Below are 20705 nucleotides of genomic sequence, written 5' to 3'. Positions count from 1 at the left end.
ACTCCATAAAAAATGGCATTCTGTTTAGTCCGTCAGTTAGACCGTCCAAAAATACTGAATTCATATTTTTCGCTTTTTCTAATTAATGAAGAAATACAAAGAATAGAGCATCAAAGTTCCGTAGTGGGGGCTTATGACGTCACTTCTAAGTAAAAATTGTTCCTAGGCGTGACGTCACGCGAAACTTCTATACCGTCGTCATTATTCGTTGACGAGAAAAAATAAAATAATATGTGTCTAAAATTCTTGATAATGTAACTGACGGATTAATTAGTTTTTTAGTCGTCTCGCCTATTATGTTAATATCGATGAAACCTGTCAGCGCGTTTGCCTCCTATTTCATAAAAAAAAACTTGCAAAGATTGATTGCTCTTGATAAGTAGGTAACTGTTTTTCTTACAAATCTAGTAGCTCAAGTAACTGAATAAAAGCACCGGGGATGCCCCTGGCTGGAGTTGCTAATGAATCGATAAAAACCCAAAAGTGTCACGCCTACACATTACCACACATTCGATAATTTGGAGTGTACACATCGCAAAAACGAAATATACGCAAACAACATCAACGCGCTGTTTACTTCGCGATTATCAAGGTCTGACCTGTAATACACGCGACTTATTCAGAAAAAATAATAATAATAAATCTGATCGACAGTGGGTTAGAATAACCCAATATATTTTTAAGGATCTGACCTCATTTAGAAACAAAATTATCATACGAAGTTTTCCTAAACTGAACTTTTTAGTTTAAAATTTGTATCTCTAATAACTTAGTGAAAATAGCCGTTTGACTCAATCACAGAGAATTAAAAAAAAAACGTATTTATTCATTGTGATGTTCATATCCGCTACGAAACAACGGGAGATGTGCAAAAAACGTAAAAAAAATACCAACTTTTTATACCAAAACTCATTTCACTTTTTTCTTCTTATAATCTCAGGAATGCGTGGTTAGAATTTCTCGGGTTACTCCATTCCACATGTCCAAACACCACTAACACCCGTTTCAACACTTTAACTACACCAAAACGCCGACACGTTTACGTTACGCAGCCGCGCCGTGTCGGAATAAGCCGCCTGTCATTGCGCAGCGCACAGTCGCTTGCGCAGATGAGCTTAACGCACGCGTCGTTTCATCGCTTGAGTCTAGTAAGTGCCGCCGTTATTTATAAAAAAAATTGACGCGAGTCTAGAAAAATATCCGACTGTTTTTTTTTTATTGATAAAACGCGCGTTTACGATAAGTTATCACTGTTATCAATGATATTGATAAAACTCAGTGTCACCAAATTACCCGTTGAGTGATCATGTGTCCATTATGTGGTACCACGGGAAGTTCATGGTACCGGTGCTCAGTGAGGTATAGCGTGGTGTTTTAGTGTAAATGAGTGTTGTGTGTAGTGTGTAATGTGGTTCTTTTATAGGTATTGAAGAATGGAGAGGTGATGTGCGGGAAACAGGATAAGAGTTGTGACGGCAAGGTTCGTTTTATAGTATAGCCCTTTTAAGCTTTTACGTTTCGACCTCCCGTAAGTGACTTTAAATATTTATTTTATAATGTTTCTCTCCTTGATTGACCCCGTGTGGTGACAGGTTAAGAATTTCACCACCCCCTTTCGAGTCGTAGGTCTTGAGATATGGGTTGTGTAGTAGTAGTAACCAGTGACTGCATATCACGATTTCGTTTTCTTTCAACCCCTTAACCAACCCCTTTAGCACAACTTGTACACATCTTGTAACATACATCAAGCGCGACTTCAAGTATGGACTCGCGCGCGATAAGGAAAGTTGTGCTAGAGCTGATAAAAGTGGCAATGGAACTTGAGCGGTTTCATGAGCTCCGTTTAGCCTTTTTGGGAATACAGACATGAGTGTATGTATGTGTACAATGCAAGCATCGCACATTTGTCGCGTGAGCATTAAAATTATAATTGCCGTGTTTGCGATTAGTCCATACATTGATTTATGCATTAGTTTACTTTTATACGTGCTCCTAGCTAGTACTCGTAAACCTTATGGTTATAAATAAATTTATAAGTGTATTAAAACAGTGTTTCTGTCAAGACTAGAATCAACCATCAAAAATCATATATCATCTAAGATGTATGTCGTACAGTATGATTAAACTGGTCAAGTTTCAGTGCCACTCTTTATAATTAAAGGGTTGAAATAAAACGAAATTGATATTGCAGTGGGCTGCTAGCCCAAAAGCCCACGCCAGAATTGAATTCCTCATTCGTTTAATTTCAATAAGTAAAAAGTAAAATCACGACAATTCGTCGCTCCGTGTTGCCGTGAAAGACGGACAAACAAACAGACACACACACACATTCCCATTTATAATATTAGTATGGATTCCAACATCGACATCAACTCTGGTACAGCGCTCATTACTGTATTTGACGCAAGGCCCTTCTGTTGTGGGTAGCCGCATAGGTTTGCGAGTGAACTTTTTGACTCGTACCAGTGAGTTACTTGGGAAAACGAAATGTTATTTGATTACTTTTTTGGACGTGAAATTCACATACGAAAACGTCGTGAAGGAAAACGTAGTAAACATATAATAAAGCTAGTAAGCGTTCAATTCGTATTGGAGTAGCAAATATAATATGGGCATGCATTGATGGTAGCTAAACCATAGAATGATTGTCCCCTGCTATAGTATCCTCCTAGGGTTCAATGTCCTAATACTAGGACAAAGTACCTGCGATGGAATTTGAATCTACGTTAAATGGAATTGAGTAGCTTTTGTTTTGATTCGTTCGATTTTCAAAAAAAATTAATTAAGCCGTGTTTTATTAGACCATTTATTCAAATTTGATTGGCAATTTTTTGTATGGTGGGTCGCTAGAGGATAAAGGAGCATTTTCAGAATTTGGGACACCCCAATTAGCGTAAGTTGTTAACAAAAATTAACTCACTGTCAGTTTTGTGTACAAATATTGATTTTGTGTTAATTACATAAACTTTAAGTGATAATCTACATTCAAAATGCGAAAAAAGTAGATTTTTAGACATCTTAATTGTCATCACAAAACTGACAGCGAGTTAATTTTTGGTAACAACTTACGTTAATTGGGAAGTCCCAAATTCTGAAAATGCCCATAGACAACTCATTTCTATGAGATATTAGGCAAAGGAGCAGACAGACAGGGGCTTGCAACCCCTTTGGTATTTTAGGCAGCGTCCCCACTTAGGCGTCGCGTGTCTCGCGGCGCGCAACGGACGTCTCCGCCACGCCGCCTGAATGTAATTCAAAAAACGTCTCCTCAGTACATTTTGTATAGGAAGGACGTAATGCGTCTTATGAGTGTGGGTGGTCCCTTAGGATCGTTAGTGCAAGCAATATATCATTAAAAATGCTGATGTAGATGTGAACTCATGAAAGAAACCGAACGAAACTCTTTAAGAATTTCGGTCATAAATAATACTCGTAGGTAGTTTTTTATTCCTCGTCCAAAAATATGACATAATGTATCAATTTGCAATCTTATACTAATTTCTAAACGTACCTATATGTACTTAATTATGTCTGATATATTAATGAGATTAGTCTATAAGACATTTCGATATCGATAATTCAGTTGCCAACTGAGATATTGCAATATTAATAAAGACACACTAACAATCCGTGATAATTACTGTGTACTTTATAACTTACGTCACAGTGACGTAAAACTCACTTTTTTATTATCTAATTTATTTGCTCAATTGGACTGTTCCTCTTGTGTACATTTGTGCTTTTGTCAAGTAAAATGTACCACATTGTCGCCTAAACACACCTCTGCCACTGGCGATCAAATACAGAGTGGGGCCTGTAACAAAGGCGAAGAATTGAACTGTAGGCTATTCTCCTTATACTGATCAACATTTGTTCAGTGACTTTTAAAAATTATTAAGTCTTTAAATTTTTAATTTTTCATACAAAATAAATATTAGCTTTAATGTACGCCATTATTGTTGTCATTGACGTTGTCTGTCACAGTTTAGACTTAACAGAATTCGCAATACATTACCTCTTAGAAAAAACTTTCAAGGGTGATAAAAATCAAAATACAAGTTATTTTTAAAAGTCGCCGAACAAATGTTGATCAGTATAAGGAGAATAGCCTACAGTTCAATTCTTCGCCTTTGTTACAGGCCCCACTCTGTATATGAAAGAGGCGCGTTCCTAGCACAGTCTGAGCTTGTGTAGGTGAACGCGTAGTATGCGTGTATTTTTGACAGGCGGTAATTGTGAGGTAACCGGGAGGGGGTGGGCGGCACTTTTATTTATTTATGAGGAGTGGCCATACTGTACGATAGTACTCTTTATTATACTGTGGCCAAGAGTAAGCCCATTTATAATAATAATAATCCCTTAATGGGATAAGTTCGCCTTTGTACAAATGATGTGTGTTTTTTTTCCTGTTATATGTGTTCCTATTTTTGTACAATAAAGTGTATTACTGCTACTATAACAAAAAAAAACATTATTTAATTTCATAACACGCGCTTGTCCAGTCAAAATTTTTTTTTCAATAACTCAATAACAGTAAGAGTTAAAACAGTTTCTTAGAGAAATTGTGGTAGCAGGTGCCCAAACATTTTTCGTCTTCTAAAATCTATAGTTCCCACTTCCCAGCAAGCTCTCCTACTATGTGTACTCAAACAGACATACCGTTAATAATCACTAAACCTATACGAGCATTATTCAGGCCGACTCTGTGTATTCAGATGGCCTCTCTGACGCAAATCTTAAAATATATGTTTTCCAAATCAACCTAGCATTTTAGAAAGAGGCGAATGAACTGTAACCCCCTTATTCATAAACATACACTAAAGTTATCAAGCCGATAAAGTTCGTTTGTCCTTTTCTGACGTATCGGTATGATAGAAAAGGACAAGCGAACTTTATCGGCTTGATAACTTTAGAGTACGTTTATGAATAAGGGGATAAGTATATATTTGTTATAGCTTTTTTATTGATTATAATTTGTATTTTAGTTATGTTATAATAAAAAAACCGTTTCAAACTATCGATTTAGGGAGCAAATCAAATTATTGTATTAAATATGTTTTACTTGTTTTTTTTTTAAGTAGTAGCACTACTATATATAAATTATAAACTGAAATAGATACCATACACTAAAGAAAAAAGCGATCAAGCCCATGGTGGCGAAGCCGGGAATCGAACCTGTGGGTCTCCAGCTATCGCGGCTACTCAAACAAACACTACTCAAACTACTTTTCCAAACCTGATCCGCTAGCTAACCTTCCACTATAAATAAAAATCAACAGCTGCCATCCATTATACATTTATAATCCGTTTCCAAAGTGTTGTTTCGCATAGTAAAGTAAAAAAAAAACCGAAATTTCAACATCCTGGGAGGAAACTGAGAACTACGCGCAATATATACGGAAAATTGGTCATTTCCTCCTTTTAAAAGTCGGTTAACCCATACTAACCTGTTCAAACCATGCGAGTGTACTCAGGTGGGCCCTGTGACGCAAACGCAGTATTGTTTCAGTCTGTCTAATGTTTAACTTCGTAATACACAAGAAAACTTGTTACTAGCATGTCTAACCCTTTACAAAACTTAACCTCAAAACCTCTGTTGAATTAGTTTTCTAAACGTCATAATTACGTTTAGGGTTACTTGGGATAGTCGTCAGTAAACTCATCCGAACCCATTCGGGCATAGTTAGTGCGTTTTCACATTATGCGATACGATATAGAATGTGCAGATGTAGTGCGAAAAGCTTTTCCTTCGTGTTTTTACGGAAACGTTCGTATTTGTCATCCTAGTTCACAGTGTCAACGTCATGTAACTCATGTACTGAGACTGACTGAAATAGCATGACACGTTCGTATGTTTCCGTAAAATAAACGAAGGAAAATCTTCTCACTACATCTGTAGCACCATAAAGGCGCCATCTTTTGATTTTTGCCGTTGACATCCTTCCTACATCCGATATCGGATCAGATAATGTAAACACGCACTCAGTGTACTCAGGTGGAGCCATTGACGCAAATCTGCAATTGTTTCACAGTCTGCCCAATGTTTACCTACGTAGTACAAGAGTGGAAAACTTGTTATGTCTAACCGCTTACAAAACTTAACCTCAAAACCTCTGTTGAACTTATTTTCTATCTAAACTTCTCCGCTGAATTACTTTCCTAGCTGAATAAAAAGTCATTATGACAAGGGATAGTAATTTGTAAAGGAACCCATTCGAATCTATTCAGTCCGTGTCAGTGTACTCAGGTGGCTCCTGTGACGTAAATTCGAATTGTTTCACAGTCTGTCCAAAGTGTCCAATGTTTGTAATTTTGTAGGTTGTAGTAACTAACAGTTGTTAATAGTTGAAAACGTGATAAAAAAGTTCCCTTAAAAAAATTGACTTCAAAACCTCTGTATCGTGTTTAAATCTTAGGAGGTAGGTGCACATCTCTTGAACAGTGTATATCGTATCTAATGTAATTTTGTTTGTGCTTACTTCTGTTGTTTCTCCAATAAAGAAAATAAAATAAAATAAATGATGACCTATTGGGATAGTAATCAGTACCTAAACCCATTCTAATCCATTCAGTCCGTGTGAGTGTGCAATCACCTGTAATATATACTAAGCTCGCAAATATCTGACACGATATTATTTGTACAGCATTATGAGCGTATCACATTTTGCGGGTTTCGAACAGAAAAATATTATTGCAGGTGAGTGTACTGTACTCAGGTGGCCCTGTGACGCAAACGACAGTTGTTTGCTCGTCTGGCCAAAGTTTACTTCTTGTACCTACTGTACCTAGTACGGAAGAGTTGTTGATCGGGGTAGACACTAGACTTAGCAGCGGCTGGTCCATACAAGCCGATTCCCACCGGCTTGCCTAAAATTGATTACTAGTAAATTACCTATTAATGTTAAGGTAGGTTTCTTTTTGCTCAGTGTTGCCTAGCAGAAATTTTCACTAGCCGCCACTGAGACTTACTTACTTACTTCACTGGCTCAGCGACCCAAAAAGGATCTTGGCCTCCGACACAAGAGATCGCCACTCTGCCCTATCCTGCGCCACTTCACGCCAGTTGGGTACACCGAGTGCGGACAGGTCTTTCAGGGCTTCCTCGCACCAACGATATCTGGGACGCCCACGCGACACACACAGACACTAGACACATGGAGGGTATTCATAAATGTTCACTAAAGTTATCAAGCCGATAAAGTTCGTTTGTCCCTTTTTATTACACCAATACGTCGGAAAGGGACAAACGAACTTTGTCGGCTTAATAACTTTAGTGAATGTTTATGAATAAGGGGGATAGTGTCGAGAAAATATGGGGATTTTCATTTTTTCAGCGGCATCTCTGGGGCTGTTTAAGTACTGAATTTTCAATCGAACACTTACTACTTAAATGCCGGGTATCCCGACCATGTTTTTAGTCGGCCACACTATATAATATGGATGGACAGAGGTCGGGCAGTGTAAGCTGCCTTCTTTTGACATGTAAGACATATACGGTAAACAGCCCTGGGGCCGATTTTTTTCAAAAATAGCATTACGTCGTTTTCCACAGACTTTCGAACGGCGAATTCGTGCGTTCGAAATTAAAAAATCGATCCCCTGATTGAGCTCTGTTGATGAGTATTTGAGTAATCTAAAATAGAAAACATTTTCTATTCATAATCTACAACAGGAATCACCTCTCTGACCCGCTATATTGTGTCCGGATCTTACATGCTATGCATCTAATATACATATACTGACACTGCTGACGACCGGTCTGGCTCAGTCGGTAGTGACCCTGCCTGCTAAGCCGCGGTTCTGGGTTCGAATCCCGGTAAGGGCATTTGTTTGTGTGATGAGCACAGATATTTGTTCCTGAGTCATGGATGTTTTCTATGTATATAAGTATGTATTTATCTATTTAAGTATGTATGTCGTCGCTTAGCACTCATAGTACAAGCTTTGCTTAGTATGGGGCTAAGTTGATCTGTGTAAGGTGTCCCCAATATTTATTTATTTATAAAAAAAAAGCAATATGTGTATACATATTGTATTTGTATATTAAGCTACATCTGTTTAAAATGATATCACTCGATAAGTCGATAATGGTATAAATACGATTACAATCGTTTTAGAGGTTTTACGCTCTGTTAGATAGAAGATTAGTATTTATAAAGTGAAATCCTCCATCAGTATTATAAATGATAAAAATTATGAAATTATGGGACGTATTATGGGTGAACCTAACCTGTTGAGATTTACCAACTTTAAGACTATACGAGATAATACAATTAATCTCATTAAACAATAATTAAGATAAAAGTATTCGAGTGATTAGAATCCGAAAAACGCGGTCCGAAGTACAATATTCGATTTTGTTATCTTATCAACGTACGAATTATTATTATCTGTTTAATTCAAGTGCTGTTCTTAGATATCGTCACTACTTTTAAAAAAACTTGTATCTTCGTCTGTCAATGAAAAGAAAATTGTAGTAAGTATGTATGGAATGCATATAGACTTACTGCGTTTGAACTTTGAGGAGCAGCGTGAGATACGAGATTTTTTCAAAGTAGTGACGATATATCCCACCAAAGACATGACGAGAGCTTTTTAAAAACTTATTTGTTTTTTGACCAGCCGTGATATTTTCATAATTTTAGAACAAAACGGGACTTAATCGCGTAAACACTTACATTTCGGGCCTAATATAAATGTAAGTGTTTACGCGATTAAGTCCCGTTTTGTTCTAAAATCGTGATATTTTCGTTTACTTATGAAGACGTTTTTAGCAGTAGTAGAAAATATACTTATTTACTCACTGCATAAAGGGAAGAAAACCTTTTGTTTAACAGAATAGGAAGGAATCGAAAAAATCATCTCTAGTGATTAGTTTGTGCACAAAAACGCGTTTCCTCCATTATCCATACTAATATTATAAATGGGAAAGTGTGTATGTCTGTTTGTTTGTCCGTCTTTCACGGCAAGATGGAGCGACGAATTGTCGTGATTTTTTAAGTGGAGATCACAGAGAACCTCCTATAGAGTGGCAGTCTTGTATATTTGGTTCGCGATACGAGTCACCAGTGTTTGGGGTGCGAGGAGCGGGCGGGGAATGTGTTAAGCGCGCTGTGATTGGCCGTTTCAAGGACGGCGGGCAGTCGCGCCAGATGAAAAGGGACAGAAGTATGACTGTCCCTCTACTGACGCGTAAGTGGCCAATGTAAGTTGACCTATGCCGGCTCTGAATAAATTATAAATATGACTTATTTGTGGAATTTAATGCCGTCTGTTTTTAAATTTGAGCTTCTTGTTACCTTTCCACACCATTTCACACTACAGGTGGACATCTTTAAGGCATCAAAATACCCTTTTCCAATTTTTTTGTGCGAAAAACACGCGCTGCTTTCGGGTCTGTTACTTGGTCGATACTGATCGGGCACGGCGAGCGCCCGCGCTTATATCAGTGCAAATACTAGGAAGGCTGGCAACCGCGAGTCGTCTTGTAATAGATGTCTATAGGGGTTGGTCTGTGGTGGAGATAGTTGAAGGGATGGAGAGTGACATAGGCTACTTTTGTCCCTGTCTAACGCGAGCAAAGCCACGGGCAAAAGCTAGTTAAGAATAAGTCTTCAGTCTGAGTGTACACTCATTGGGCGTGTAGCGGGGCCCGGGGCGGAATTTCATACAAGTGTCCTGAGTCGACGCTGGATAGGGTAGACGCCACAGATGTCATATATACCATAGATCAAGCCAACGTATCTACTTTGCGTGTCAAATGAACTCAGTGAAATCCACTGAGTTGTCCGTCTTTACTCGCAGCTTGCAGCTTTCGGACGTCAATTTTTGTAAGTTGAAGTCAACCAAAACATAAAAAATGCCTCGTTACGTGATATTCAATTGCAACAACACAAAAATTATGAACAATCAAGAGCCTGAGACATATTTAAAATTACAGGCAAGAATCAACTTCAGTACAAAATTTGACACGCTCGGTCCCTATACAAATATATGAATTTGTTTCTTCTGGGATACCCCCATTTGCCAGAATTTCATTTGCCATAATTTTATTTGCCATCCTATTCAACAATCATAATATTGTTTCTCATAACATCTTATGCCATAATCATTGTTTACTATATTAATCTAGTGCCAGAAACTTTGTTTCCCATAAAGTCAGTTTCCATAATGTCATTTGTCAGAATCATCGAAATCCGTAATTACCACATTCCATACCATCATTTGTTATACAAATTAGCGTCCAGAAAAGTCAATTTCCATAATGTGCTTTGGCAGAATCGAAAACTACTATAATAGGTACTAGAAGGACTAGAGAATGAAACTGCTATCAGAAAGTAGGTTAGGTTAGAACTGTGACCCCCTGGAAAATGAAACTGCTATCAGAAAGTAGGTTAGGTTAGGTTAGAACTGTGAACCTCTGGAAAAGGAAACTGCTTGAAAAGTAGGTTAGGTTAGGTTAGAACTGTGACCCCCCGGAAAATGAAAATACTATCAGACAGTAGGTTAGGTTAGAACTGCGACCCCCTGGAAAATGAAACTGCTATCAGAAAGTAGGTTAGGTTAGGTTAGAACTGTGACCCCCTGGAGAATGAAACTGCTGGAAAAGTAGGTTAGGTTAGGTTAGAACTGTGACCCCTGGAAAATGAAACTGCTATCAGAAAGTAGGTTAGGTTAGGTAATAATATGGGCAACAATTAATATGGCAATAATTGCTTATGGCGTTTGAATATTCTATGAAACCATATTATTGCACTTAATAATATGGCTAACAAATAGTATGGCATTGTATGATTATGGAAGGTAATATTCGGATAAACAACGAGTATGTCATATGATTTTTATGGTAAACAAATCATTCGGGCAAATGAAATTCAGGCAAGTTAGATTCGGGCAAATGAATATTATGTTAAATGACTGTCGGGCAAACAATAGACAACCGTTTCTTCTATCTAAATTAAGTTCTGTGGTAGACGCGGACGAGTCCGCCCCGCTGCACGCCGAACCGATCGAGCGTTCTTTTTTTTTTTTTAAAGGACCTTTGTAAAACCGATCGAGCGTTCACTTGGGCCTTACACTAAGGGCCAGTTGCACCAACCACATTTGACAGACACAACATCGTCACGCAGCAGACGTCTATGGAACTTCCCATACAATAAAATTTAACGAACGCTTTAACGGTGACAGACGGTTTGGTGCAACCGGCCCTAAGGAGCAAAAATATTGTCATAAATTAGATGATTATAACAATATGACCTCAGCCCGAGTGCATTGCCCATCGAAGTATCCATATAAATGTCTTTAAGGACAATAAACATTAAATATTGTACGATTACAGTAAGTCTCCGGCTCAAGCTATCGCGAGTCAAAGGTCCGAGACGTATTTTTATTGTTCGCTTCGTGATCAGATCAGGGGTATATTCCATGTTGCAATGTGACAACTTTTTTTACGAGTAGATACTATTGATACTGTAGGATATGGGTTAAATTGTGGCGTAGGCGAGAGGCTGGCAACCTGTCACTGCAATGTCACAATTTTGATTTCTTTCAACCCCTTTTTGCCAAGAGTGGCACTGAAACTTAGTAGTTCAAGTGCTCTGCCTACCCCTTTATGGGATACAGTCGTGATTATATATATGTATGTTATATGTATGTATGTATACTATTGTCTTTCAGCATTAGCGAGTCCATACTCGCGTCCACACATAAAATGTCTTGTATTTGTACGGGAGTGCTTATCTTTTGTTCGTTTTATAACCGATAGCTCATAGCTTACTGGCTCGCGATGGGACCAGTGCCTTATGTCACAATCGGTTACACTTTGTAAGCGTATCGTAGCTAGTTCTCCCGATCGCTCTTCTGTAGTGACGCGACAGAGCCTGACTGCGTTTCGACCACGTAACCTCAACGATTGTCAATTCTGTTGGCTAATCAGTTGTGAAAAAAATCTTGTGTCTGACGTCATAAAGGTCAAGCGGGTCAAGCTGGAATCTGCAATCAGCTAGTTACCACCCGTGTACGTTTGCGTCTTCGTTCATTTCGCCGATGCCCTCCTGATCTTATACAAATGTTATCGCATTTTTTATATAAACAATGCCTTGTGCGTTTAATTGTAAGCAACCATATCTTTAACTAGATCAAACCGAACGACTGACAAATTATACATTGACTCGAATCATTTGAACCTTTGACATTTGCAAAACTTTGCTATGATCTGAAAAATTAGTCTTATTTAAAATACGCTTAGAATGAATGTTATACAAAATGACTAGTCAACAAACCAATAATCAAAGACTTCTTGGATTAGGGTAAAGTCACATCTATTAGCATTGAGCCACATTTTATGTATGAAACATCGCTCGTTAGTTATGAAGACGCTTACGTATCAGAAAGCTGAAAGCATGCACCCTTAGACACTTGTCGGCATTTACGCTTTGAATAGTAGTACCTATAGATAGTAGCGTCCAATGACTGAAGAATTTGAGTTCGATAATATTAACTTTTATCGAATGGTGACTCGCATGATTCAGTTGACTTCATCATCAATTTTAATAGTTTGTTTTATTTTAAATGGTGTCTTTCCATTTACTTGATAAACCCAAGGTCAGGCCAGTTCGGTCATTTGATATCGGCAGAGCGGCAGAGCAGAGCAGAGCATGGCGCCACTACTCTGGTCTCATATGTACTGAGGAGACGTTTTTTAAATTACATTCAGGCGGCGTGGCGCTGACGTCCGTTCCGCGTCGGCGGACATGCGTTTCTTGAGTGTTGACGGTCCCTAACGTGACTACCATAAAAACATTATTCAATAATATACAATTTTGCAGATATAAAAAGCAGGTAGTCAGTCATTCGATACCTACCGATGTCATTGATGGTTAGAGATAACATAATCTCTTTAATACGCCCAATTATCAAGAGGCGTGTTTGGAAATACCTACGGCCGTTATCGGCGGTTCCTTGTATTAGCTAAACAAATACCGAACTGTGCTACACAAATATTAACAGGCTGCATACGGATATGAGGTGATTATAAAATATAATGTTGTTGTCACAGAACTTTATTTATATAGAAGAAACAAGTTCATCTATTTGTATAGGGGCCGAGCGTGTCAAATTTTGTACTGAAGTTGTTTCTTGCCTGTAATTTTAAATATGTCTCAGGCTCTTGATTGTTCATAATTTTTGTGTTGTTGCAATTGAATATCACGTAACGAGGCATTTTTTATGTTTTGATTGACTTCAACTTACAAAAATTGACGCCCGAAAGCTGCAAGCTGCGAGTAAAGACGGACAACTCAGTGGATTTCACTGAGTTCATTTGACACGCTAAGTAGATACGTTTGCTTGATCTATGGTATATATGACATCTGTGGTTGTTGTAGTGAAATGAGATAATAGGCTAGTTTCCTAATAGTCAAATCAGGTTCTTTTAAAGAACTGTCAAAACGATTTGCTAATATGGAATTACTATGAAATACCGTGTGGTGACGGGTTAAGAATTTCACCACCCCCTTTCTTCCCGTGGGTGTCGTAGAAGTCGACAGTGGGATACGGGTTAAATTGTGGCGTAGGTGAGAGGTTGGCAACCTGTCACTGCAATGTCACAATTTTCGTTTTCTTTCAACCCCTTTTTGCCAAAAGTGGCACTGAAACTTGAGTAGTTCATGTGCTCTGCCTACCCCTTTATGGGATACAGGCGTGATTGTATGTATGTATGTATGAAATACCGAGGAGTGACGTCACGGTCAATTCATTTACTTTATATCTTTCTTTTTGACTTATTAAATAGCAATTATGTTCAACGATAACTACCGTTCATATTTTTCTTCCAATTATGTGGTGCTTTATTTCGTGCACTGCATAACTTATTTTATTTTAAGTATAGGAAACTAGCCTATTGTTACAAGAGTAATATGCAAAGGCCTTATTATTGTCCCGGATTTGTAAGTTCACATTTTTGACACATTTGTTTTGAAGTATGTTGCGATGTGGCTAAGACGTATCGTTTGCCAAATCTAACGATTAATTTCGAATTGGTTGAATCGATTAGGCCCTATGTACAAGGAGGCGCTTAAACAAATATACGATTTCTATCAACTTACTGAAATGTCATTTGAATCGAAATGACGGACTCTGCCACAGCACTAGTTTAAAAATAAAAATGAATGATAAATGACATAATAAGTAAATCCTGCGTGAAAATTTAATATCGTAAAATACTCACGAACGAAGATCCGCAAAAATTTAACATGTGTTAGATTATGTTTAAAGTAAGCGAAATATTGTTTTTAAGTACTTGATTTTTTTAAATATTATTACAGGATTTTATTTAAAATTTCATTAGGTTGCGCGAGTTTACGTTTTGTGGACGCTGTCATGTGTCAAAAAGAGGTTCTTACAGCTCTGAGACAATAGTTCGTCTGTATGAAATGTTTGGATATGTTCCGGAGTGGTCGTTCTTATCCACGGTGGAAACGCGGTAAGTCCGAACAATCACTTCCGAACATCTGCGAACAGACCATAAAGTCATTGTCCGCGGGTTAGAACGATCACAGTCTAAGAAATAACCTAACCACAAAATTAAAATTTTGAAAAAAACCACCGACCGCGATATAGTGGACCGATTTTCATAAAACATGGCTAAGAACATTCCCGACTAACTCAGCTTTCAAACAAAAAAAAACTAAATCGAAATCGGTTTATCCGTTCGGGAGCTACTATGCCACAGACAGACACACACACAGACAGATACGTCAAACTTATAACACCCCGTCGTTTTTGCGTCGGGGGTTAAAAAACAGTGCTTGTTAGAATCTCGAATAAATAGGCTCATTGATGGTTCCGAGGTACCTACGTTTTTGAACTGAAACGTCTGAAACGTCTAACCCGACTTCCAACTGACAGGTGTTGCCAACTCGAATTTTGAAATACTTCTCCTATTTTCATTTCCACATTTATCAGTCTATACGGAGTTATAGACGTCTTTGATCTTAGAAAACGTACAGAGTCACAGTGGGTCTTCATTATTCAGCTGCATTAAATCCAAGCGGGTTCCTTTATACTACTCTTATCACTTGTATCCACGGGTCACATAATCCGCCGAGCAAATACGCATCTAATAATAGGTGCCTCGGGTTATCCAGGCTATCGGGGTCGGCGGGCTATCGCGGGGCCAAGCACATGGCCTGACGCGTAGTGCGGTAGGACAAGCTTGCATGCACAGTTACTGATAGTGACCGCTATGTGCTTGATACAAAGATGAGTTGTCCAGTCACCTGCAATAACATGTTACGTACCTGTGGGTTATATCACTACAGTGACACTTTACACTGACAAATCTGTGTCTATTTCTGTGTTGATAAGTAACATTGTTACTCAGCGTCAATATTTCCTCGTTGAACTGTCTGTTCTTAGAGTGAGGCGAAGACAAGTTTGATGGCCTGCCTCTGCAAGGATTAAGAAAACGTCATGATTTCATCGAAGTTTGACTCTTAAAATAACATTTTTTACCGGCGCGTACAACATACAAATACAAAATACAAACGTTTATTCAGCAAGTAGGCCACAATGGCTCTTTTACATGTCAATAGGGCCGATGCATGGAATATACATAAGTTTACATTATATGAAAAACATTCAGGTTCATTCATACAACAGACAATATCTGGGTAAACTTAATAATAAGTACTTAGTTGTAAATAAGTTGCCAACTTACTTCGAACTGAGTCTACTGCGGGCTTGATGGGATTCAATTCTAAATCGCAAAATCTCGTTTTGAAATGTTGACAAAGCTACAGTAGGTTTCTGTAATCTTTAAAATTATGTCATTATGCAAATATTATGGTAATACGATTTATCATAGAAAATACAACAAAATAGGAACGGGAACGGACATTTTCGCGAGAAGGCACAAGCTTTTTTCGCCGACTGTACCTTTCTTTCAACAGTCATTACTGCTCTCCGAGACGTTTTTAAAAGTCCCTTACTCGGATATCTACGACGTTTCATAACAGAGTTCCTATGACCACCTTTCTGCTCCAAAATACAAAATACAAAATACAAAATCATTTATTCAGCAAATAGGCCACGGGGGCACTTTTACATGTCAACATTACAGAGTATTCATTAAAGTTAAACAAATGAAATTAATAGAAATATTAACTAAAAATATTAATCATAAGCAAAGTAGCTATACACTGATATAGAATTAGAGATGTATAAAGTCTCTAAATGTCATATTATTACTAACTATAATCAATACATAAAGAAAGTGCAAACAGATACAAAGATAAAAGAAATCTATAATACTTCAATAGTTGTAAAAGACTGAATATTACAAGTAAAAATATTATACTTAATCAAATAATCCATGGAGATGTATAGCGTCTCCAAGAGTCAAATTTTATAAAATTAAAATATTTAAAAGTAAAAACCTTTGTCAAATAATACAAAAAAAAAAAAAAAAACACAGAAAATGAACAGCTAAATTACACATTTCAAGAGATGTACAAGTCTCTAGTTGTCAATCATTAAAGAACAAATCAAGTTTACAAATAAGGGCCAATCAAGGTTACAAATTAAGTTTAAAAATATAATCAAAATCTCAGAGATGTATAAGGTCTCTAAGTGTCCAAAAAACTAACATTAACTTAATCAAACGACAACAAGGTCATTAAAGTAAGGAGTCTATTTTAAAATAAAAAGAGATCCATCATCAGATCAGCTCCATGATACCATAATATTGCATTGTCACGTGATTTACATATAGGTGCACAGCTCAATCGGAAACCTGGAAGTGGGTCAAATTTAGCTCCTACGTTTTGACCCAAACTAACATACTAACAAGGCAAGTTGAATAATAAAATAGGCACTTTTTACAGCGGCTACAAAATGAAGAGTTATGTCTGAAACTTTTGGTACATTCTCTGCACAATCGAAATAGCTATTTAATTTAATTTATTCTAAGTATAAAAAAAAACATTACATTTATATTTCGAACACCTAGTTGTTTATTTTGTTTATCGCCTAGTCATTACTCACGGATCGATTAGATAAATCGGCTTACCTGTCACCAAACCGATTTGTGCAAGATTGTCTCGTGATATTTAGTTTTTACTACGCTCTAGAACATTATATGACTCTCACTATCTAAAGTGGAGTATATCAGTTGCATCAATCACTAATAAGATAATGCAATCAACGGTACTGATAAATTTGATACCTACTTGAAATGTTTATGATAGCGACATAAGTTTGGATTTCCTGTGACCTTTGACAAAGTTTTGACTGCGCCTCGGACTAATTATAAGGGATCATCGACACATAGGCGACGCATGTCCTGAGACGCGGAACGGACGTCAGCGACACGCCGCCCGAATGTAATTTAAAAAACGTCTCCTCAGTGGCTTCTGTATAGGAAGGACGTAAGGCGCGCCTAGACGTCCCTTGCGCGTCCTTCCTATTCAAAATGTACTGAGGAGACGTTTTTTAAATTACACTCAAGCGACGCGGCGCTGACGTCCGTTCCGCGTCTTAAGACATGCGTCGCTTGAGTGGGTTGCCGCTAAGGGGAGACCCAAGTCTATCGACGCGGAATCGGCTTTCAACGACCAAAAATCGCTTGTTAGTATAAACATCCGACGATGCGTCTTGATACTAATGAGCGAATTTTGATCGGCTAGAGTCGCGCGTTGATAAGTTTGGGGAAACCCTGTCTATCGTAATGATAATGGGATAAGCGATGACAGGTTTGCCATAATTACATACGTCAAAGTTTATATGAAGGGACCTATCTCAATTCCAAACTAAGCGCGATTCAGTAATATGTACTAGACGGAGCATTTGAGCCAACTCAAAGTCACCACACATTTATGATCGTCCGTAAAAAATTTATATGGTTGAATTGGTTGATCCAGTTATGTCATATTTTGGCGTGCGGTGGGACGGGGCGTGCAGCGTGCACGTCAAATTAAAGCTCATACAAGTGTTCTGAGTCAACGCTGCATAGGGTAGACGCGGGTAAACTGCCGACCGTGTCCACTCGGGCCTTACCCCGGCCACGACATTGGTCAGGCCGATAGTCCACTATCATATGTTTATATTATTAAATACTAGCTTTTGCCCTCGGCTTCGCTCGCGTTAGAAGGAGACAAAAAGTAGCCTATGTCACTCTCCATCCCTTCAACTATCTCCACCTAAAAAATCACGTAAATATCGCTCCGTTTTGCCGTGAAAGACGGACAAACAAACAGACACACATACTTTCCCGTTTATAATATTAAGTATGGATGATCATAGGCTACATGCCGTCCTTTTTCTTCACGTTGGAGAATCATATTTCTATGATAAACATATGGTAGTGAACTATCGGCCTAAGCGCGACAGCGGTGAGTGGCGGCCATACATAGGAGCGAGACACAGCGATGGAACTTTTCATTCGCACGTATGGCTGCCGCTCACCGCTGTCGCGCTTAGACGCCTTAGACCAATATCGTGGCCGGGCCGTCACACTGACTCGGTGTCTGTGGTCTATAGACTTTATCTACCATACCGGTCAACCGTGATCATTTTGTGCGAGACGGCAGTGAGCGGCACGGTGTCTAATCTGTTGTTTGTACATTTCATTAGTGGGTATTAGCGATTATCGAACTTATCGGATAATCCCTATATGTGCCAATTTTTTTTTATTGAAGTACAGAGGTTTGCGCTATCATTTTATATATTTAATTTTAGAGTTTATGGGGATACGGTTCAATTTACTAATATTTACCAATTCAATGGGTAAAAAAGGTATTTTTTGTACAAGTAATTAATTTTAATGACCGTACAATTTTAGAGATTGGATTATTTTTGTTGTACAACGAAAAAAAAATGCCAAATATGCTTCAGTGAGGTACTCCTAATCATAACATTTCACCAGAAACTGTCTTAAACTAGGCATTTTTTTTTGCTAGTTTATAAAAATAAGCGAAACTATATTATAATAATATATAATATTAAAAAAAAAAAAAAAAAAAAAAAAAAAAAAAAAAAAAAGACGCTGTCAACTTCAAACGTGTTTTTCTAATCTCTCTAAAAAATTTTTGTATATTTTGTATTTACATGTTGATTTTTGAGTTACTTTTTGTGGAAACCAGAACCCAAGTCAGTTCTACATGTGACCAAACTTATATTGGGTATATTTCACCATAAAAATGATCGACATGTACGACAAGACAAATATCACGGAATGATTACGAGAAGTAAAGCACGCGGACAATCAGCGGTTCTACAAAGCGCACGCCCACCACCCTCGCCCGCCTCGTCCGTCTCCTCGCAACCGCCGTCGAGCGACGAGTTCGCCACCGCCGCGGCCGACACCAGCGAGTCGAGCGACGAGAGCGGGCCGCCGCCACCGCCGCCACGACCACCTGCGCGACGAGGGCGGCCACCGCTGCCGGCACGCTTGGGGCCTGCGGGACATCCTGCCCCGCCCACGGCTCCCGCTGCCGGTGGTGTAGTGCGCCGCATGAGATGGTCTCAGTTGATGAACGAGAACGTCATGCGAGCGTACTATGGGGCTACAGAGGGGGGAACTAGGCTGTCAGCGTATCGTCCAAGAATGCTGCTTCTGTTTCAGACGCTTGAACCCACCACCACCGTATCGGAGCAGCGACTATCGGATCAGGTGCGCGTCATTCAGCGGTCAAGGCGGTTGGATGACGCCACACTTGATCGGCTTCGCCAGGAGGCTCTCGCTGCTCGCGCGGACCCCGCCTCGGGGCGGAATTTGCCCGCCATGTCGCCGGACCCGGTGCCCGTACCCGACCTGGCACCGGATGCGCCGCGGGTTGATTCCGGTAACGACGGCGGGGACTTCGCGAGTCAGAGCGTGAGTGAGCCTGCTAATGAGCAACTGAGGAGGTCTTTGGAAGAGGCGATTACGCAGTATCGCTCCACAAACAATCCTAGGCCACGATTACCACGTCTGCCTATGAATAGACGCAATCTAGCGTTAATGGGAGCCTTAAACGCTTTACTAGAGCCATTTATACGGACTAGTAAAGATCTAGATGATACACACTCGATCATGTACTGCGGAGCCATCGCGGCGTGCCGTGTTGCTCGAGTCAAGTTTCCGGACGCTGACCGTGCAACTAGGACCGCCGGAGGTGTCCCTGCATGGCAAGTACGGATCGAGCGTCGTATCAACTCGTTTAGGACTCTCATTGCAAAGCTGATCTGCTTCAGAGGGGTAATAATCGCCCTCGAGTAATGCGTTTTGTGAACCAGGCATTCGCGGGGACGGACATCAGGCCCCGCGACTATTTGGCCAATGTCACAGAGCGCATCGACTTCCTGAAGCAGAAAGTCTATGCATGGGCAAGCCGTATTCGCCGCTACAGAAAGCGTGTGGACCGATTCCAGCAGAATCGTCTTTTTCAAAGCGACCAAAGGAAAGTATACCGAAGGTGGGAGGAAACCGACCCTCGTGTGTCTGACGTGCGGCTGCCGGATGCTACTGCCATGTCTGATTTCTGGCGTAGCATCTGGTCGGTGCCCGTCGAACACACGGAGAGTGAGTGGATGACCGTTGTCGAACGCGAGTGCGAGAACATCGAACCTATGGGGGCTATCACCATCAGCCCCGACGACGTAAGTTGTGCTACCCGTACGACCCAGAACTGGAAAAGTCCTGGACCGGACGGATTGCACAACTTCTG

The 20705-nt window shown here is 39.3% G+C and overlaps 1 protein-coding gene across 1 annotated transcript in view; it reads left to right on the top strand.

Moving 5' to 3' along the window:
- Window positions 1-20705, top strand: part of LOC125238056 — a 154842-nt gene that overhangs the window by 19431 nt on the left and 114706 nt on the right. Inside the window, exon 3 of the mRNA XM_048145345.1 lies at window positions 1424-1480. Within this exon, the coding sequence (XP_048001302.1) occupies window positions 1424-1480 (57 nt within the window). The remainder of the gene's footprint in view (window positions 1-1423; window positions 1481-20705) is intronic.

This window comes from Leguminivora glycinivorella, chromosome 22 (assembly GCF_023078275.1).
Source record: "Leguminivora glycinivorella isolate SPB_JAAS2020 chromosome 22, LegGlyc_1.1, whole genome shotgun sequence".
Lineage (NCBI taxonomy): Eukaryota > Metazoa > Arthropoda > Insecta > Lepidoptera > Tortricidae > Leguminivora > Leguminivora glycinivorella.
This window is presented reverse-complemented; position numbering and strand designations above follow the sequence as displayed.